At 40.3% G+C, this 19017-nt stretch overlaps 1 protein-coding gene and 1 long non-coding RNA gene across 2 annotated transcripts in view; one reads left to right on the top strand and one right to left on the bottom strand.

The window, feature by feature from the left end:
• Positions 1 to 19017, bottom strand: part of LOC126916362 (uncharacterized) — a 123632-nt gene that overhangs the window by 31879 nt on the left and 72736 nt on the right. The window lies entirely within an intron of this gene.
• LOC126916352 (protein twist-like) lies at positions 12153 to 14011 on the top strand. The gene has a single exon (XM_050722066.1). The coding sequence runs from the start codon at positions 12573 to 12575 to the stop codon at positions 13551 to 13553; it is 981 nt and encodes a 326-aa protein (XP_050578023.1). The 5' UTR covers positions 12153 to 12572; the 3' UTR covers positions 13554 to 14011.

Raw genomic sequence — 19017 nt, forward strand, 5'->3', positions numbered from 1 at the left:
TATCATACAATGTCTGAAGAAGTAAAACGACTTTAAAAACGTCTTAGAACATAGAAATTTAGAATCTAAACGAGAAACTATATACACGTGTATATAATTTATTAGACGTTATTGCGTGTTATTATCGGCGATTTTTTTTTTTTTTTTAACTTTCTCAGACTGAAACTTTTCTACCGAAGTAATCTCGAGGGTAGGATATTAAAATCGCGAAAGTTAAGTATCGTCACTCGCAGTTGCGATACCAGTTCCCTGCAACTTGAATTAATATCGTGTAATTAACCAAATGCTTGCGATAATTAACTTCGCTCGGCACTTCGTACGAAAACGTAATAGAGATATTGATTTTGTAAAAGGACGAGTAAAAATTGATTATGGTATTACTGTAACTATGGTGTTATCGGAATTGTCGCGTTAAAACCAACCTATATTAAATAATCAATTTCTTACGGTCCTATCTATCTTGCACGGATAGACGAATCCACCGCGTACAATCTGAGATTACCACAGCAGCATATTTCAAATCTAATTCAATCGATGTTACAGAGAAAGAAGCTGTTTAATAGACCAATAAATTTGCCAAACATTTGACAGTGTAATTCGCGTCTACTACGCCGAGCTATTAACTACTTGCTATGTAGTACTACTATATAGTAGCTGTTAATTATTGCTGGTAGAAAATGGACGAGTCGAGCTTCTTATTCTCTCATTGATGTCCCCGAGCATTCTTGTTTAATGGCATCCCGGCGATGCCTGGTAGCGAGGACATCCACTATCTTTACTTCGTTATAAACGCCTCTGGAAAACCACCGTGAATTAAAACGAGCAGCACCACTCGGATCTTCGGGTTTTATTGGTCAGTTAACAGATTATTACCGTTGTTAATTACACTGCAGCTATTTAGAACGACCGAAAAGTAACTGTACAGTATGTGCGCGGAAGATGCTTCGTACCGATGTTAACGAAACGGTACACTAAGTATCATCGTGCCGGAGAGTATTTTTACGCGTGTACCTAAATGATCGCACCTTGTGCAATAAACATTCGAGAAGAATTATCGTATACATGAGCTATATTTTTCGAGCAAATACTGCAACCCTTATTAACAAAATGGACCATTCTTTTTATTATTATTATTATTCTTTTTTTATGCTGGGGGACATTTCCCCGGTTTTTATCGAAATTGTACGAATACCATTTTTTGGATGTTTATGTATTCCCTCTTGTCGTGATTTGGACTTGTTTCTCGTAGGTTTTATTTTTATTCCGCGTCTGTTGCTTTAATTGATATCGATGAATTATAGACGATCCATCGTTTGGATCGGGTTATTTAATTTCACAGGACTTCATCCTAATTTGTTATATTTCACGTAAGGAGAGGATTTTTCTGATGCTGGGGGACATTTCCTGGGTTTTTATCGAAATTGTACGAATACCATTTTTTGGATGTTTATGTATTCCCTCTTGTCGTGATTTGGCCTTGTTTCTCGTAGGTTTTATTTTTATTCCGCGTCTGTTGTTTTAATTGATATCGATGAATTATAGACGATCCATCGTTTGGATCGAGTTATTTCACTTTACAGGACTTCATCGTAATTTGTTATATTTCACGTAAAGAGAGGAACATCGATAACATTTACTACGTCCAATATAGGAATATAAATTGAAAGTAAAGGTACTTTAGAATTAAGTAGGTACTAATACGTCGACGTTGTTTTGTAAAGAATATCCAGCTGGAACGAGTAATGTTATAACAAATATACGATAGAATTTAAAAGACTCCTGGTTACCTTGACATCTGGGAAAATCTAAAACGTTAAAAGATAAATTCGTGTCCATTCGACGAGTTCCTCGAAACGCAACGTTAATTCGAAGATATATTTCAATGAAACCGAATAGATAATGAGTTATTTTAGATAATACTTCTTGTTGACTTAGCCTGTATATCAACTTAAATCCACCACAAATTATTGCAGTCATCAACGATACTGCCTGCAGGATAATTATAATTTTTCGTATACAGAGAGTTGGTTCAGCGGCGAGGATATAAAATGGGAAAAGTGCTTTTAGCAAGCTCAACTTAATTTATTTTGTAATTATTATCCGAGATAAAAATCTAATAGCCATTCTATATTCATGGTGCCTCGAAATACAAGAAACATATTTTTCTGCCGCGTGATTATCCTGGCGATCGAATCATTTCACGCGACTATCGCAGGTCGGATTCATCAGGATAATAGCGAAACGGTAATGTCATCCTCTGTTGCTTGGCTTTCTCAAACTCTAATCACTGATACGAACCGTTAGCCGTAGAAATTAATGAATGTCTTCTCTCTGCATAAAACATTGGACAGCCGACCTCGTTGCGACAAAATTTATCATTGTTGCAATTTATCCCATCTACCGTGAAATTAATAATTGCCCCGGAAATATGCTTTCGCCGGGTCTGCGCGTTTATACGCGGATATCATTGAATTTTTTTAATACGAATCCTGAAACCTTTCACAAATTATAAGTATCTATTATTTGGACTGGTTTCTTTTGCGTTTAGTCGTAAATACATTTTTAGACTTGACGTGGAAATAGACGCGGAATTTATTATTATTATTTACCTATTCATTCGGTTAATTTATTTATTAAACAATTATTAAACAGCCAAAGATTATTTGCTATTGATACCACAACGTGAATATGGTGGAACCTTGCTCATCCGAACTAATCGTAGGATCGCACGCTGTTCGAACACGCGTGTACGTTAATTATTCCTCTGACTGTGAGAAATGCGAACAAATTTCACACAAAAGTTGTCCGCGTTGGTAAAACATACTCAAAAGGTTTCAACTTTTTCTTTCTCTGATATTCGAACTTCCTTTTCAGTCTATTCGTTGACATATCAACGCAGAACGTTGCACGATCTCGGAGACCATGTTACAAATTGAGATCAACTTTTACCAGTCTTCTAGTTCCTAATTTTCCGAAAGATAAAAAGAAGAAAAGAATACGAATTCTGTACGTGGGTCTCATTCTATGAACCGACCCTGCTGGCTATAGATCAGAAGAAAAAGAAACAAAGAAAGCGTTAAAATGGTTCATTTGCGATGTCAGATATAGTGCGAGCTAATCAGATGTAGATTCGAGTGTAGTCAACGCCCACGCTTGTCTACTTTTCCTAGGATTAACGATCCGTTAGTGAAAAAAGGGCAGAAATTGGCAGGACTGGAATCGTTTTGCGCCAAAGGCGCAGCCTCGGGAAGGCTCGAAAACGCCGCGGCCAAACCTGTAATTAGGACACCTCGGTGTGATTCTAATTAGGGGCCCCGGTTTCCCATAAATCTCAGCCTGTTACAGGGGTCATGTTTGAATGAACCCCGAGGAATCGGGATCTTAAATCATCTGGAAAATCGACCCCTCGTTGGCTAACAGAATCGAGATGAGTAAACGCCTGCCTTCGTTAAATCTGTTTGTAGCGTCTATTTACTGATTGTCGTCTAACGAATGGAATGATGTTAACTTGTTGAATTTACGCTGATATACGTTTCGTATATGGTGTTTTGTATACGATAAAGCTGTCGTTTTCTCGCTTATTTTGTTTACTCGTGTCTTCGTCTATTCGACGAATGGATATTGTTCAAAATGCTGGCCTCTTGCAGCGATACAAGCGTTAGTTACATCCGACAGCAGCAAGTTGCTCCGATTTTATTTTGGAGCACATTGCTATCTCAGAATGGAGAAAAAATATAAATAAGTAGATAAATGAACGAAAGGACGACAACTTTTCGGTTTGTTTTCTTGGCGATTCTTTTCAAAGTAGAGCGAGGACGACACGTCCCCGTTGTTTTCATATTTAAATTGGGAACACATTGTATAACATGTAATTATTATTTAATGGAATGAATATCTTTCTGAATTATCATCGTTGAAAGTGCCATCTATTACAAATGAAGATAAATTTTAATGTTAAGTTATGAAATGTACAGTTCTTTCGTTTTATAGGGAAATAATAGACGCACAATATTTTTCGTTTTATATAATATTTTTAAATAATAGAAATATAACAAAATAGATCATAACTAATTCAATAAAATAATATAAAACAGAAATTGTTGATCATCTATTATCACCTTATGAGACGAAAGAAACTTTTCGGACAACCTAATGTATTTTGATACACGCGCCTTCGGCAATTACTATAACGTGAATTACGTTGCTGATAACGTTATCATTATCTTACGTTACTTATCGTCGTTCCATGAATTAAATTTACTTGATCTTCGATTCGACGGAATCCAAAAGCATTTAGAAACGTTTCGACTCGGTCTGTAATTCTTTCCGAACACAGTAGATACGTTAAAGAGTCATTACTCGGTTTAAAATTTGTTTGTTCCAAGAAATCGCTGAACCAACAACCGACGACCATGTGAATTCGATTAACTGATTTCACGACCGCGCTAACCAACCGTGTACCTACTGAAATACTCGTTTACGCGTGTCTTTGTAACCCGAGTACACGTGTCTTCGATACCTGAATCCACGTATCACGTGCCACGTGCATTTCAAAATCGCGATCTCTACGCTCGATTCGCGTTGATCCGTTCGTGCAACTTGCAACCAACTGAAAAGTACGTACACTGGCGTATATCAGTGCTGTGTATGCATCGGTCGAACACGAATCATTATGTTGTAAATCATCGGCACGGTGGACCGAACTGTAACTGTGCCGCGGTCAACTAATAATCAATTTATGCCCTTCATCGGCCGCAATAAATTTATTATTGCTCACCGGCGTGTTATCCGTCCCCTGGCCGACAGATCGTTCGTTCCTCCGCCGCTATTATAGATCGATGCTGCAAAGAACGTGCGTGCAAGCGTGACAAACCGCCACAGCCAACAGGATTGGATCATACGTATGGCGAGTTGATTGCATTTGCATACATGTATTACCCAAGCAATTGGAAAAATAGAGTTTCTTTTGGGTAATACACGGCTTCCTGTATCTCTCGCGGTGCTCTGCCGTCAGACACGCGGCTATAACTTATAACGTAGCGGACGCGGGGATTTATTCGCGCGTTTTTATTTTCATCTCGGTTACCTGCTCGTGATCGAAGACTGGATGTGCAGCATGGACATCATAAATCATTGGCTCGCGTGATTTCAGGCTGAAACGGTGCGCGTCGATTGATTAAATAAAATAAAATTAGCTGGAAAGCGGCATGGAATATTTGCAATTTGTCGAGATATCGAGTACGATGTTGCTTCGCGTTATAATTACGTGCAATGCATAAGTTTCGAAATGGTAGGCGTGTGTGGCTGATATGTTACGCGTTTGGGAAATATCGGTTCTCGATAGAATTGAGAGGACGATGGTTTTGAATGGTAGAGCGCTCGAGTAGAGAGAAAAGTAACAATAATATTGGTATTAGGTTAGATAAAGTTTTGGGTAGTCGTAAATAATAATGTGCTGTTCGCAGTTTCCATGCGATTAGAATGGGGAAATTCAAAATTCAAAATTCCTTACGGCTATATGGAATCTTAAAATTTTGAAACGATGTGTTATTATTTATAAAATATCTTTGGAAAACTGGGATAAAATAGAAATCAATACAAAATGAATATAAATTAAAGGAATATAAATTTTGTATATTCTACAATTATTTTTCCATTGAAATACACGAGTTTTAAAACGATACGACAATAGTTCGTACGAAATTAATGAAAATTAAATTAATATGAATTGATAACAGTTGCCATTCGCGTTACTAGCAAACGGAACTAACAATAAGTAGACAAAATGCAACTAATCAGTAGAAGTGATAACTGTACTCGTCATCCAACAAGTGTAAGAATTAAAAATATATATTTTTTCCCAGAAATAAAACAATTTAAATCGCTATAAAATATGAACATGTCACAAGGTTATTGTATATACAGGGTGCGGTCGAATAACATGTATTTACAAGAAAATAAGAACAAAATATGGAATAAAATGTTTCCATTTAAGGTTTACTTTTCGAGAAAATCGAGTTTGGAAATGTATCAAATATACTTGAACGTGGCTAATTCTGGATTGGACAATACTAAATAATCGACGTATGAAGATAAGTCGAAAACGTGGAATAAAATTTTCCCATTCGGGAATTTCATTTTCAAAGAAATAAAGTTCGTGCGGATTTAGTTAAAAATCAACCTTTGGTTCCTCGGAAACAAAGCGCCTTGAGAAAAAATTTCTAAAATTGGCCATATTCCAATATACTTGACAAATCCTCAAATTCGATTTTCTCGCGAACTAAGCCTTAAATGGAAAAATTGTACTCCAGATTTTCTTCCTATTTTCCCATAGGGAATCACCTCGTGTCCGCTTGTGCATGTCATTCTGTATGTAATAATTAGCCAGATTTTCGATACACCCGATATATGTATGTACATACATACATGGAAGACGAAAGATTTCTTTGCATAGAGAAGAAGCAACATAATGGTCCTTCAGAGAATACCGGGTTCGATAGATCGATCGATGGTCACGCTCGAAGACGGGATAGTTGCTGGTGAGGTTCATTTGACGCAAATTACTCGTATTCATTATGATTGACCAATTTTGTGTAGCGTAATAGCGACAAGTCTCGGCGAAATAATGTCTCGGTCATGAAACTGCTATCTCGATGCTTAAACTTATCGCTCGATTGTAGGACATGATTCGCTATTGAAAAATCGGAATCAATACACAGAGAGGACGAGGAAGAGATAGGCTGCAACGATACTCGCTGTGTATCATTCATCGCCTCGCTTCTTCCCTATACAGCGTATAAACAAGAGGTGGTAATGGCTTGTCGTTATTCGCGATCCAACCGGATTTTTAAGAACACGATATTTCACGAGCAACGTGAAAAGATCTCGAGAGGTTCGTAAGTCGAACTGAACGGAAAATACTATATTACACAGAAACAGATTGTCGAAAATATTGTAGTATCGTGGACGACGGGGCTGGAGGATGTCGGGCGAGTTATAATCAAGCGGTTGCTGAACACGTGCGTGGTGGGGCTAAGACAAAGGATTTAGGGCTAAGACAAAAGACAAGGGGTTGCTAAGGGACGATAATCGAATTAACAGTTTTGTGAGTTGAGAAGTCAGAGAGTGCGAATTGCGAGAGAGCGTTGGATCCATGGTGACGAGAGTTGCAAATTAACTATCTAATTGTTTTAATTATAATACGTTACTGTGATTAGTTCACGTTAACCAACTATCCTTTCCTGGTTAACCAACATCTGTTTAATCCATTTATTGTAAATAAATGAATTGCAGTAAAGGTCCTACAATATTTATACAGCTGTAACAAGCTTCAAGCTTCGTTGTTATCGGCATAAAATTGCACGTTTAACAGGAATCTGTATGAAACGAAAATGAATTAGAAAGTTTGTCGTGAAATATCATTTCCGATATTAGTTTCGATCGAGTATCGCGAAACGATGGAATAGAATCAAATCGCATAAACGATTGTAATAATTCGAGAAAATGAAACGGAAATGAACGACCACGCCACACGTTCCAAGCGATCTCAAGACGATTCTAAACGAGAAGGAAGAAACGAAACGACTCTTACAGTTTCTAAAAGAGACGAAGCTTTCGCAATTGAGCCGCTGCGAAGTAACGGGATTCGCTACAACTGACACGTGTCACAAGTATAGAAATATGCTCGCCGATACGATGTAGATATTGCGCGTATTTATCACCAAACAATAACGCACACCAGTGTAATATGAAATTGTACAAGTCTATGACATACAATAATTGTATAACTGTAGTCGCTAACAACTGTCAGAGGTGGATGCGAGTCTAAATAAATGGATTAAAAAGACAACAATTGGAAAATATTTGAAACAAAATCGTAGTACCTGTTCGTATTGTTTAAACCAACATTAATAAGATGATTCTTTTTTTTTATTACGAATATTTTAGAACGATTATAGTAAGACAAATTTCATACACTCGACAATCTCCAACTCAATAATGCGAATGTCTCGGGCATAATATAATATTTTACAAAGAAAACCTATTGTAAATATAACATAAAAAACGTTATCACTAGGAAGGGGGGGGCTGATGTAGCGGAACATGAAAAGAGCTAGAAAACAACACAAATCATGTTGTTATTTTGCCTCGGAGTATCAATACTGTTAGGAAACACGTAATGTAGTAATAAATAAACTCCGGACAAAACAATGTCGCCGCTACGTGCAACCGTCGAACAAAGACGAACTTGAATTCCCCTGGGGATTGTTGTGCGGATTATAAACAAGCGGTTGCTGAGCAGGTATGTAGTGAGGCTAAGAAGATGCTAGGGGACAATAAACGGATTAACAAAAGTACGAGTTGAGATGTCAGAGAGTGCGGATTGACGAGAGTCATTGATTAATTACTTAGGTGTGTTAATCGTTATACGTTTGATGCGATTAGTTCATGTTTAACAAACATTGTTTTCTGTTCGATTAACACCTGTTCAATCACATGGACGAGCCCCCAAATTGTAGTATCGTAACTACTATAATTAGTTTATTAATGATAAGTAGATTGAACAGGTGATAATCGAACAGAAAACAATGTTTGTTAAACATGAACTAATCGCAGCGAACGTATAACAATTAACACAACCAAGTAATTAATCAGCGACTCTGATCAACGCAATCCGCACTCTCTGACATCTCAACTCGTACTGCTGTTAATTCGTTTATTGTCCCTTAGCAACCCCTTGTCTTTTGTCTTAGCCTCGCTACGTACATGCTCAGCAACCGCTTGTTTATAATCCGCACAACACCCCCTAGGCCCCTCGTCCATGATGCTACACTATGAAACAGGATATTGTATAAGTATTTACAAAAAAAAAAAACATTAGACGTGAAAATCGACGAGTAATGATTGATATAAAGCGGTGTAACGACATAACGGTCTAGAAATAAGCAAATAAAACAAAATTCGAGAAATGTGGATTTTATGGATTCGAAAGGTACGCGGATATGTAATTTGTAAGTCAGACGCTACTGTAGCGTTTAAAAGTGGTAATCTAAATACTTATTTGGCAAATTAACATATTAGAATAATTACATTGCTCGTCTATAATTTGATATCATACGACAAAGCAAAGTTGGCTACGGTAAAATCATAAACAAAATTCCACTTATTTATACAGCGATGTTTGAATGATCGTGTATAAATGTATATATACAGCTATGTACATACTCGGCAATCGCTTGTTTATAATTCACACAACACCCCCGAGAGTCCTCATATATGATACTACGGTATGTTTTAAGACTGTTAAGGAACATGACACGAACAACGCTACCCTTTTGTGTACGTTGCTCTTGTGGGTCGGGCACGAAGGGTCGGCTCATTTGTTGGGTATTAGCAGAGGATAATAAGCTTCTTGGGGCTGCCGCCTTTTGCAAACAACCAAGTGATTTCGAGTTTCCGAAAAAGGGAGGGAAATAAATGAGGTACGCCCATACAACCCTGAACTAGAATTTCCCTGGGACCGAAAATTTCGAAAATCACTGGTTTGCGGCTGCTGCCGGCACAAAGTTAATCGATTTTGCCTCATTCGTCTCGTTACGTCGTGTGAAAAAATTGCCACGTCGATTATTATATTTTTGCCCGTTGATACGAATCTGTGTTTGATCTTTTTCAACAAACTCACTTTCCTAACGAAAGGGTCCGAGAAGGAGGAGCTTATTCCGCGAAGCTGGAAGGTCACAACGCGAATGAATTTTATGTAATTGTTCGTTCTTCGTTCAAGTTAAAAAGAATATTTTTATTTGTCGTATCCTTCGTTTTGTTTCATGCTATAATACGGAACGAAATGAACGATTTTGTCAATTTTTATTTTAATATTGCGATAGATGTAAAAACGAGGTTGACTTTATAATTATGCACGGAACTGTACGTTAGTCGGTGAATGGAATTCTGTGTCGTTAGTCGTTTAATGGAAATATACAGTGGCTGAAACAAATGTCTCGCCTTACGTTCTGTTTTCCCAGTTTTGTCCATAAAAATATGAATCTCTGTGTACGTCGGCAGCTTAAACATTAAATTACGCGTAATATTAAGTAAACCAATTTCAATGGAACAATGTAATTTGTTTAACACCGTTATCCTAAATGTTTCTGCAATATACCAACAGGAGATCGTTTATATAACATCTATTAAATCGGAAATGTTCATAAAGTGTCGTGAGTTTAAGTGGTATGGCAAACTCAAGGACCAACATAGCTATTTACGTTGGTAAAAATATTCGCGTACAATAAGATTCGTCAATAAAGGCGTTTTCGCGCGAATTTGTCACGTCTGTGTCGTCAAACGTAGAATTCACATGTTTCGCAATATGTGAACTTGAAATATCGAAAACTGCTTTTCCTCGTTCGTAGTATTCTTATGCAATAGTCTTTGCCACTGTTACGCCAGTTCTGCTGTTTGTACAACGTATAAACGTATTTTCAAAGACGTTAGAACAGTAAACCAGTTTTACAGAAATATTTGCAACGACTTAGATTGATAATAAAACTCGTTCAAAAGAACTTTTACAAACCAAAGAGGAGAGACACTGGGAGCAGCACTAAAGGTAGTTTTCCATAGATTTTTATAACAATTTCGTATTACATGTTATTGTCGTGTTGACTTGGTATTATCTTCTTATGCATTTAAATCTTCTATTATTTTCCTATCTTTTTTACACTGATGCTGCAAGTAAATTCATCCTTCGTATATCCTTCTATGAACAGTTTGAAAAACAATTTACGTTATAATTTAAATATTGTTCGTGCATGATGAATAAAGACTTTTTTAACGTAAGTACGTAATACTTGACGTAAATTAACGATACACACGGCATACTGTATAAAGTAGCTGGAATACATACATTAAAGGAAGAGATACGATCTCTGATAAAAAGCGAAGATTTAGAAGGACAAAAAAAAGCAAACCTCTCGAAGAATCTGCACCATCTACACGGAATGGACGTGCACCGAGCGCAACCCTCGTAAACCAGTCAAATTTGTCCACACTTTCCAGCCCCTCTGTATTTAAAGTGCCATAAAGTACGACGGCGACGAAGAGGAAAAAGAGGACGCGAAAGAAGTTGCCAACGAGTCGCATAATTACTTTGGCCCTCGTTTACAGGTTGCAAAGTATCTGCGTGAAGGACAATGATTTAACGTCCAATTTATATTCTTGCGAAGCCACTGTTTCGTGCGTTCTTTTCGCGGTTATTCTACTCATTGATAAATTGCATAAAGTAAACAAACGTATATATTTTTCATCGTATTATCATCCTTTTGATTTCCAATGTTATTTCCTTTGATCAATAATTTTTTAAAATAAGCCTTTGAAATCTCAGACGAGATTTACTTCAGCCGTATAAATGTCCAAAATATTTGTGTACATGCAAAGAATAATATTGTATCACGAAAACATTATTACTTGATTCTTAAAAGACAGCATCAGAAATAGACGATATGTATTATTTATAAGTCTTTGTTATTATTTATTGTCTGTGGTTCGTTTGCACGGTTATTGACGGGTCAAAGGCCATATTTCGCGTCGTCGATAAAGGCAAAAACTGGCAATCGAATGGCAACTGCAACGAGAAGAGACAGCATAAACAGCTGTAAATTTCAAAGAGAATTAAAAGAAAAAAGTCTTTGCAACCGTCGTTCTTCTTTAATCTACAAAGTTGCTCGGCATTGCTTCTGAAGTACTCGAATCCTTGGATGTTTTTCAAACGGACATTTTGAAACAATTTACAACAGCGATCGTATGGCAACTCCGGCCGAAATCTCCTCTGCACGAGGGTCACGAGATGGAAGCGCGTCCGCAACGAAAAGTCGAAGGGAGAGCGGAGGAGAAAAAAGAAAAATCGAACAGCGGCTAGTTGCCGTGTCTCAAATGTCAAGAACGCGGCGCCTCGTCCCCTGACCGTGCGTGCCACTTGATAGAGCGCCTTTCTTTCGCGTCGATCGTCTTTCGACTCTACCTTCCAGAGCCCCCAGCGAAGAAGGACGAAGGAAGACGAGGGGCGTGTCCGGTCGTGCGGCTTCTACAAAGAGATGCCCACTTCCCTGTGGACCCCTTCCACTCCTCCTGGATCCCTTCCACGTAGGCCCCAGTAGTCCTCCATCCCCACCATCGGGCCCTAAGAAAACTGGGCAGCATGGTCCAGACCACGAGATCGCCAGGTAAAGTCAGTTTACGCAACGCTTCCGTACGCGAAGCATACACGGTCATCCAGAGGATCCAGTGAGTCCTTTCGATTCTTCCGATCAGTTTCACGCATCGATCAAACATGATATATCGCGACAGGATCAACCAATTGGTAGTTTGAGCGTACGTTCTGTCCTCTGCAGGAGGCCGAATGTTTCTATCGCGAGAACGTCGACTTCGTCAATTCGTTCGTTCCATCAGACAAGATGACAGTTGCCTGAGGAGATCGTTCCTTCGAACAGTTCTAGTGTATCATGTTCTAAATACCACGTTACACGTCGTCGAGTATCGTTAGTTCGAGTAAACTGAAAAGACACAGACGTTCCGTGAGAATGACCGCTTACACCAGTTTCCAACAGTACGATCTGTTAGACTCCGAGGGTTATGGGTCGGCGAGTAGCCCAGAGTCGAATCCTCGTAGCTGGATTCATCAAGAGATCTATCCTCAACCGCCGAGATCCAGGGGTAGCAGCTGTGGTAGCGTGAGCTCGTTGGATTGTCAAAATCGCGAGTATCAAGAGATCGGTGCAGCGAATGGCAACTTTCACGTGACCGCGACCGGCTTCACCGAGTTCTACGAGGGTTACTACCAAGAAGATTGCCGAAACGAGCACCTAATAGGCCATTCGAATAACATGAGGACGGCGAAGGAGTCGGCCAGGCCAGCATTCAGGATGAACGAGTGCGCGGAGAACGTTTACAACGGTGTATCCAGCCGCGCCGAATTCGCCGGTGAGAATGCTGCGGCCAAACAAAGCGCCGACACCCCGCCAAAAATGGAGCACCACACGAGCAATATCTTTAGCAACGGCAGGTGCGAGTTCGGCCAGAATCAGGAGAGTTTCTTCGCCGCGAAGAGTTATGGTATCCCGAAAGGTGATGGTTTTTTGCCTAGAAATAACGGCAATCCTTATGGGCAGAAAGGCGACATTCTTTATTTGGGTGCCACGTACAGCGTGCAGAGAAACGAAAACTACGTTCAGAGCCAGCAAGGCGGCAAATGCGAGCCGTCCAGGTACCACCAAAAAAACGACGCTCTCCACATCTCGCCGATGGTGTACCCCGGCCAAAAGGCGAAGGAGAGCATGCAGAAGATCAAAAACGGCACGCCGGGTATCGAGGTGTTGAGAAAGAGACGGCTGGCGGCGAACGCGCGTGAAAGAAGAAGGATGAACAGTCTGAACGATGCTTTCGATAGGCTCCGGGACGTCGTGCCTAGTCTCGGCAATGACAGAAAGCTCAGCAAATTCGAGACTCTACAAATGGCGCAAACGTATATCGCCGCGTTGTACGAGCTGTTGCAAAGGGAGTGAAAACTCTTGCGACGTAAAGTTCCAGATAGCCTTCGAAGTACTTACTTTCTTTGAAAGAAGGAAGAGAACGACGAGAGGCAAAGGCGAGGAGCGTTCCTTTCCGGTGAAGAGAAGAGTCGAGCGCGTAAAAAGGCTCGAAGCTAAAGTACTGCATCAATTTCGAGCAAATTCGTTGACGGAGGGACGCGGATGGCCAAAACAGGCGTCTCAAAGTCTCCGGTTCTTGCAACCGGAGCGTAGTTTTTCGCATCACCGTGAAATCTTCCGTCACCTGCGAAAACGAGGGGAACCGTAGCTACGTAGTCGCTCATCGACGACGACAGAAATGGTCTTGAAACGATGTTCCAGCTGGAAGAACGCCAGGACGAATCGGATCGAGCTGAATATCGTCGAAGCTTCGTTGCACGATCCACGATGTCAATCGGCGATTTTAAAGGTAAAAATGGTACGTAACAAAAATCACGTCGTTATCAGCGCAGATATTAACGATTAGAGACTAAACTACGGAATCGTCGAGTTTCCCAACTTTCTCGTAGAACGTGGTCGGGCCGCATTTCTCGGCGAGGAGAATTTTAGTTTCGATCCCGGCGGATAGTTTAATTAGCAATAATTGCCGCGTGCAGACGCGGTACACGATGCTACTCGTTAATGCTTTTTCCTCGTTCGGCCTTGTTGCCGGATTCCGCGATATTTTTCGCTTGATCGAACCGCGATAACATCGTTGATACGCGAAACGCAACGAGTTTGATGAACTTGCTAACCCTAGGGGATGAGATCTAAGGGAAGCAGAATAGAAGATGAGATTATTTAAGCGAGACAGGTCGACGCGAAATACACCTCGTTCGCTTTGCTTAGGGTTTAAGGATGATTTACGTTATCCATACGGACATCGGCACAAATTTCGTTATGGTATATCATTGTATAATTGTTTATACAGCGTGTTACGTTCCACCATAAATATTTTTCCGTTTATGAGAATTAGATTTTCTCCGTTCAATAATTAAAAATAAATACAAAATAGCATGGAACGACGTGCACTGTACGATACGGAGAAATATTCTTACGTCGATACTGTCAGATACCATAATGATGAATCACTACCGTAAACGTTATTCGATTATTTTCCTGTCCTAATGCGTAATGTAAATCGATCTTTAGACAAACAGCGGAAACGAGCTTCGCCAGAAATTTCATTGTAGATAGTAAAATATCGTGTAGCGTGTTTTAGTTGTAGGGTTTCTGTAAATATCTAATTAGATACAATTAAGTTATTGCGACGTTGTTATAGGTAATTCTGTACATATATGAATAAACGGACAGGGATCTCTCGATCGCGATGATCGATCCATGTGACTGCGAAAACGTAATATCGTCTGTAGGCGAGATTCACGACGGTACTTCGTATTGTGAAACGCGTGGCTGATCGAAACGTTTTTAAATCGTCGAATTTTGGAACGAACGACGACTTGGATTCCGCGTGACAGCAAATTAAACGTCGAGCTACGAGTAGCTACGAAAATTACTGGCGCGTCGTTGTGCCCGTTACAACATTTACGTACCAATTGATTACGCCCGAGCGTGTTAATGCGACTAGAAAAATTCGAGACGCGACGATGAAAATCGAACGTAGAATCCGATTAAAAACGCTTCGTTCGAAGCGAAGGGTGGGTGGAAACACTTTTTGTAGCCACTGTGAATGATTTATAAGAAGAAAGTCGATGGCAAATAACGACGTAAGAAAAGATTAAGTACCTCGTCGATTACAAGGGACAACGAACTTTACAGTCCATTAAAAGATTTCAAGATAAACCAAAGAATCCGTAGGCGTTAAGTAAGACACTGCGTTGACCTCGATTATTTTCCCCGGTTATAAACAATTGTACACAGCATCAGACGTATAAAATTGAAATTACACGTTTAATTGTATTAACACGATACGATAGAATCAGTTCTATTTGATTAAATTTACATACGAAATGAAATTTTGTGTCGTTATTAACCCTTAACTATGGATCTCTCGTCTATCGTAGAAGGTTTCACTCTTACTTCGTTCTTATTAGATCACAGAGTATTATGCTAATTGAATATTTTTACAAAATACGATCTAAACAGACGTTTTACGTACCTTTTGCATATCTTATGTAAGCTTACGCTCTTAAATTCTTCACATAAGCGCAATGCATAAGAATCTACGATCCGATCATTAGAATGTCGATTTAAGCAGAACTTTACAAATTCAAGCACTCGAGTACCTTCATCGACTTATATCTCAATCGTACAGCGTAAGGATCGCAGTAGCAATGATATGGACGCGTGTAATTAAGGGTTAATACAAACGTGTTTGGAAAGGTTTTCAATTAATTTTTCAAATATTCGCGCGTTCCTCGGGACGCGTCGCGACTCGAAACATTTCGTCGACTATCGCGTGCACGTCGCTCTAAAATCGTTTCCCTCGGGATCGACGCGACCGTTTGACACAGAGACTCGATAAAGAAGTTAACCGAGAAAGAAAAGCGCGAGGACAGGTTTTTAGGGTTCTTTCTCGCGAGGCAAATGATTCGACCGGCCGATTCAGCGGCGATGTTCCTCCCGCAATTAGGGATATGCAAAAATCGGAGGACAAATGGCGGTGGTCGGCCACCTCCACTTAGCAGTCAATCACAATTAAATACAATTTTGCGCGAGCTTCGGGGCCTGGTAATGGCGCAAAAAGAGAGCAAATTGAAATCTCCTAGCTGACAGAATGATAGATGGTGCCGGCCAGACGCGAAAACACGGAGAACGAGGGAGAAAGAAAGGGGAAGAAGGAGGGAGAAAGAGGGATAGAGACGGAAGAGAGTTACCTTCCTTCCCTGAACGCTGTGAGAAAGCTCGGCTCTCTTTGCTTCGAGCCGAGAATCGCGACGACGAACGAAAATACAAAAGTCAAGCGGCGGCTGACGTTAATACCGCTATACCGAGCCGATTTCTCCCGGCCAATATCGTTAATCCTCTTCATCCAGAGAAAATGGCAATCCGATCGTACCACGGAACAACGACACTGAGCGTAGCCGATCGAACGAACGAATGCCACGATGCAGGAAACTTGCAACTGCACTGCAACGTGACTACACGAAATCCTTCGAGCCGATTACCATTGTTTTCTCTCGGCGACCACGGCTGAGCGCACCAATTTCGAGGCAAAGCGTTTTTCTCCGCTAGAAATTGCTAGCCAAAGCGCTTTTCATTCGCTTATTACCGTCAAGTAGAACAAGTCGAGCGCGTTATTTAGCGCGTTATTTGACGCTCGATCTCTAGGATTTTCCTTGAAAAAATGTCGAGCAACGTGTACCCTTTGGGATAATCTGTAAATCACGAATTCCTCGAATCCAACAGCCACTAATTTAATATCTGTTAGACTTAACAGTGCGCTTCCTATCTTCGTGCGCAAAAAGATAGCGCAAAAAGCGCATCGTTCTTGGTAAAATCTAATTAGAATCGTTCGTGATCATCAACGAGCGCAATCGTAATCACGCTCTAACCTGATCGTCGGGATACCGTCCAAAGTGAAAAGATCGGCTTATGAAAAACGCAAACGTCGCATTATCACGCATGCTCAATTAAGCCGTAGAAATTAGCGCTCGGCGGGCAGGTAGCCCGAAGACGGTAGCGACGATTAATCGACGCTCGAACAAAGGAAAACCGGCCTCTTTGTACGCGGCACAAATCTATTTCCGCGTAGCTTCCTCAATTAAGCCGATAGAAATTTATGCGATTCGCTCGTCGATTAGAGAGAAAAGGCTAATTATTCATCGACTCGTTCGCTCGAATGGAGAGGATGTTTAACGCGTGGACAGCGAAGGAGGAACAAGGGGGAGGAAATGATTTTAACGTCAAAGGTGGATGTTACATGACGGCATGTGTGGCCTGTCTGTATTCTCCTGGCTACACGCTCCTTAACCCTTTGCCGTACGATCCGACTTTCGTTCCCTACAATGTCGTATGTTAACAAATAATTTTCTTACCTTATTTAATGTACGATACTTGTCACAGAATATTCTCGCGAATATATTACGCGCACTGTACGAAACGTTTTTAAAATTTCGTTGGCATCTTAACGGGACACGATTACATTGGTAAACTTTGAAACGTGTACGAAAATGTATATAAAAGTTACAAAATATTTATTACGAACATAGTCGATCTAAAATCAGCATAAAGCACGAACAGTAACGTTAAACCTACAACTAGTGGCAAAATCGTCCAACTATATACCGTGGTTTATTGACACAGCGAATTGATTGTTCGAACAATTTGATGATGTGCTTCCAATTAATATCTTCTAATTTCCATTTATACATTTTCATATCCGTTTCAAATTTCATCGATATCATCTTCGATAGTTGCGTCTCGTTGCAGCGTTAATGAAATTTCAAACAATCTTTCGTGTACGTACATACATACGCAAAAAGATTGTACGAGCGTGCGAATACTTTCGCGAACCACTGTAAAGCTACTTCGAATTTCCTACACTGCCAGGTCGTTCCCCCTTTGTTTTCCATTTTTCATGCGATCTTTTACATTCTCCGTGCCGCAAGCCTATGATTGGCGATTTTCACGTGTAAATAATTCCGTATCACCAGTCTCGCTCGATATTACATTATTTATTATACGGCAAGGGGTGGACACGCTCTGTCTCTGTTCAGTCACGGCGCCGGCAAACAATGCAGGAGTCGCTAATCAGCGGACAAACGCGCAACGTCTTCATCCGTGGACATGGGTCGCACCATAGGCCGCGTTTCGCCATCATAGCAACGCTATTTGTCTTCCGCGCAGGATTTTGCACGGCTGAGTAATGAGAGGATACTCGATACGCTTCAGGTCCGCGGTAATAGTTACGTGTTAAGCCGATGAAGAGAGAAGACTGTAGGATGCGCGGCAAAAGGGTGGAGGAAACGGCCGAGTGAAAGAAAACGATTTCCGACTAGCTGAGGCGATTCCGGTAACGCAGGCAGTTTGTTATTCGCCGTGGAAAAAGTGCATTCGCTACGCGAGGTTTTGTTTATTCGCGTAAATATAGCGACTACGTACTACGCGGCCGAGACATCGCGAGCAGAGACGTCGCGTCGACCCAGAGAAACGTGTTTCGGACGCAGATGGGTTACTACTTCTTCGGAGTTTTGTAATCGATTCGTTTGGCGTTTTCTTCCACGTGTCTCTATTCCCGGTGTGCAAAGTTTCAGACCTTCCCAGCGTGTGAAATTTAATGTTTCAAGGTTCAACGTACGACGCCAGTTTTACACCGAAGTAACGAAAAAACATCAAAATATGATGGTCGAATGGAAAAAACGTTCGGACAGAATAAAATATTTGTACGATGGAACGTCCGGGAGGATGGAAATTCGAAATTATTTTTCTTGCGCCTGGGTTCTACATTTTATTTTTAAAAACCTGTACATTCCTTACGCTGCTTACAGAAATAAAA

Source organism: Bombus affinis, chromosome 5 (genome assembly GCF_024516045.1).
Source record: "Bombus affinis isolate iyBomAffi1 chromosome 5, iyBomAffi1.2, whole genome shotgun sequence".
NCBI lineage: Eukaryota > Metazoa > Arthropoda > Insecta > Hymenoptera > Apidae > Bombus > Bombus affinis.

Coding starts and splice junctions, on each gene's coding strand:
- LOC126916352 (XM_050722066.1), top strand. CDS start 12,573: ATGACCGCTTACACCAGTTTCCAACAGTACGATCTGTTAGACTCCGAG.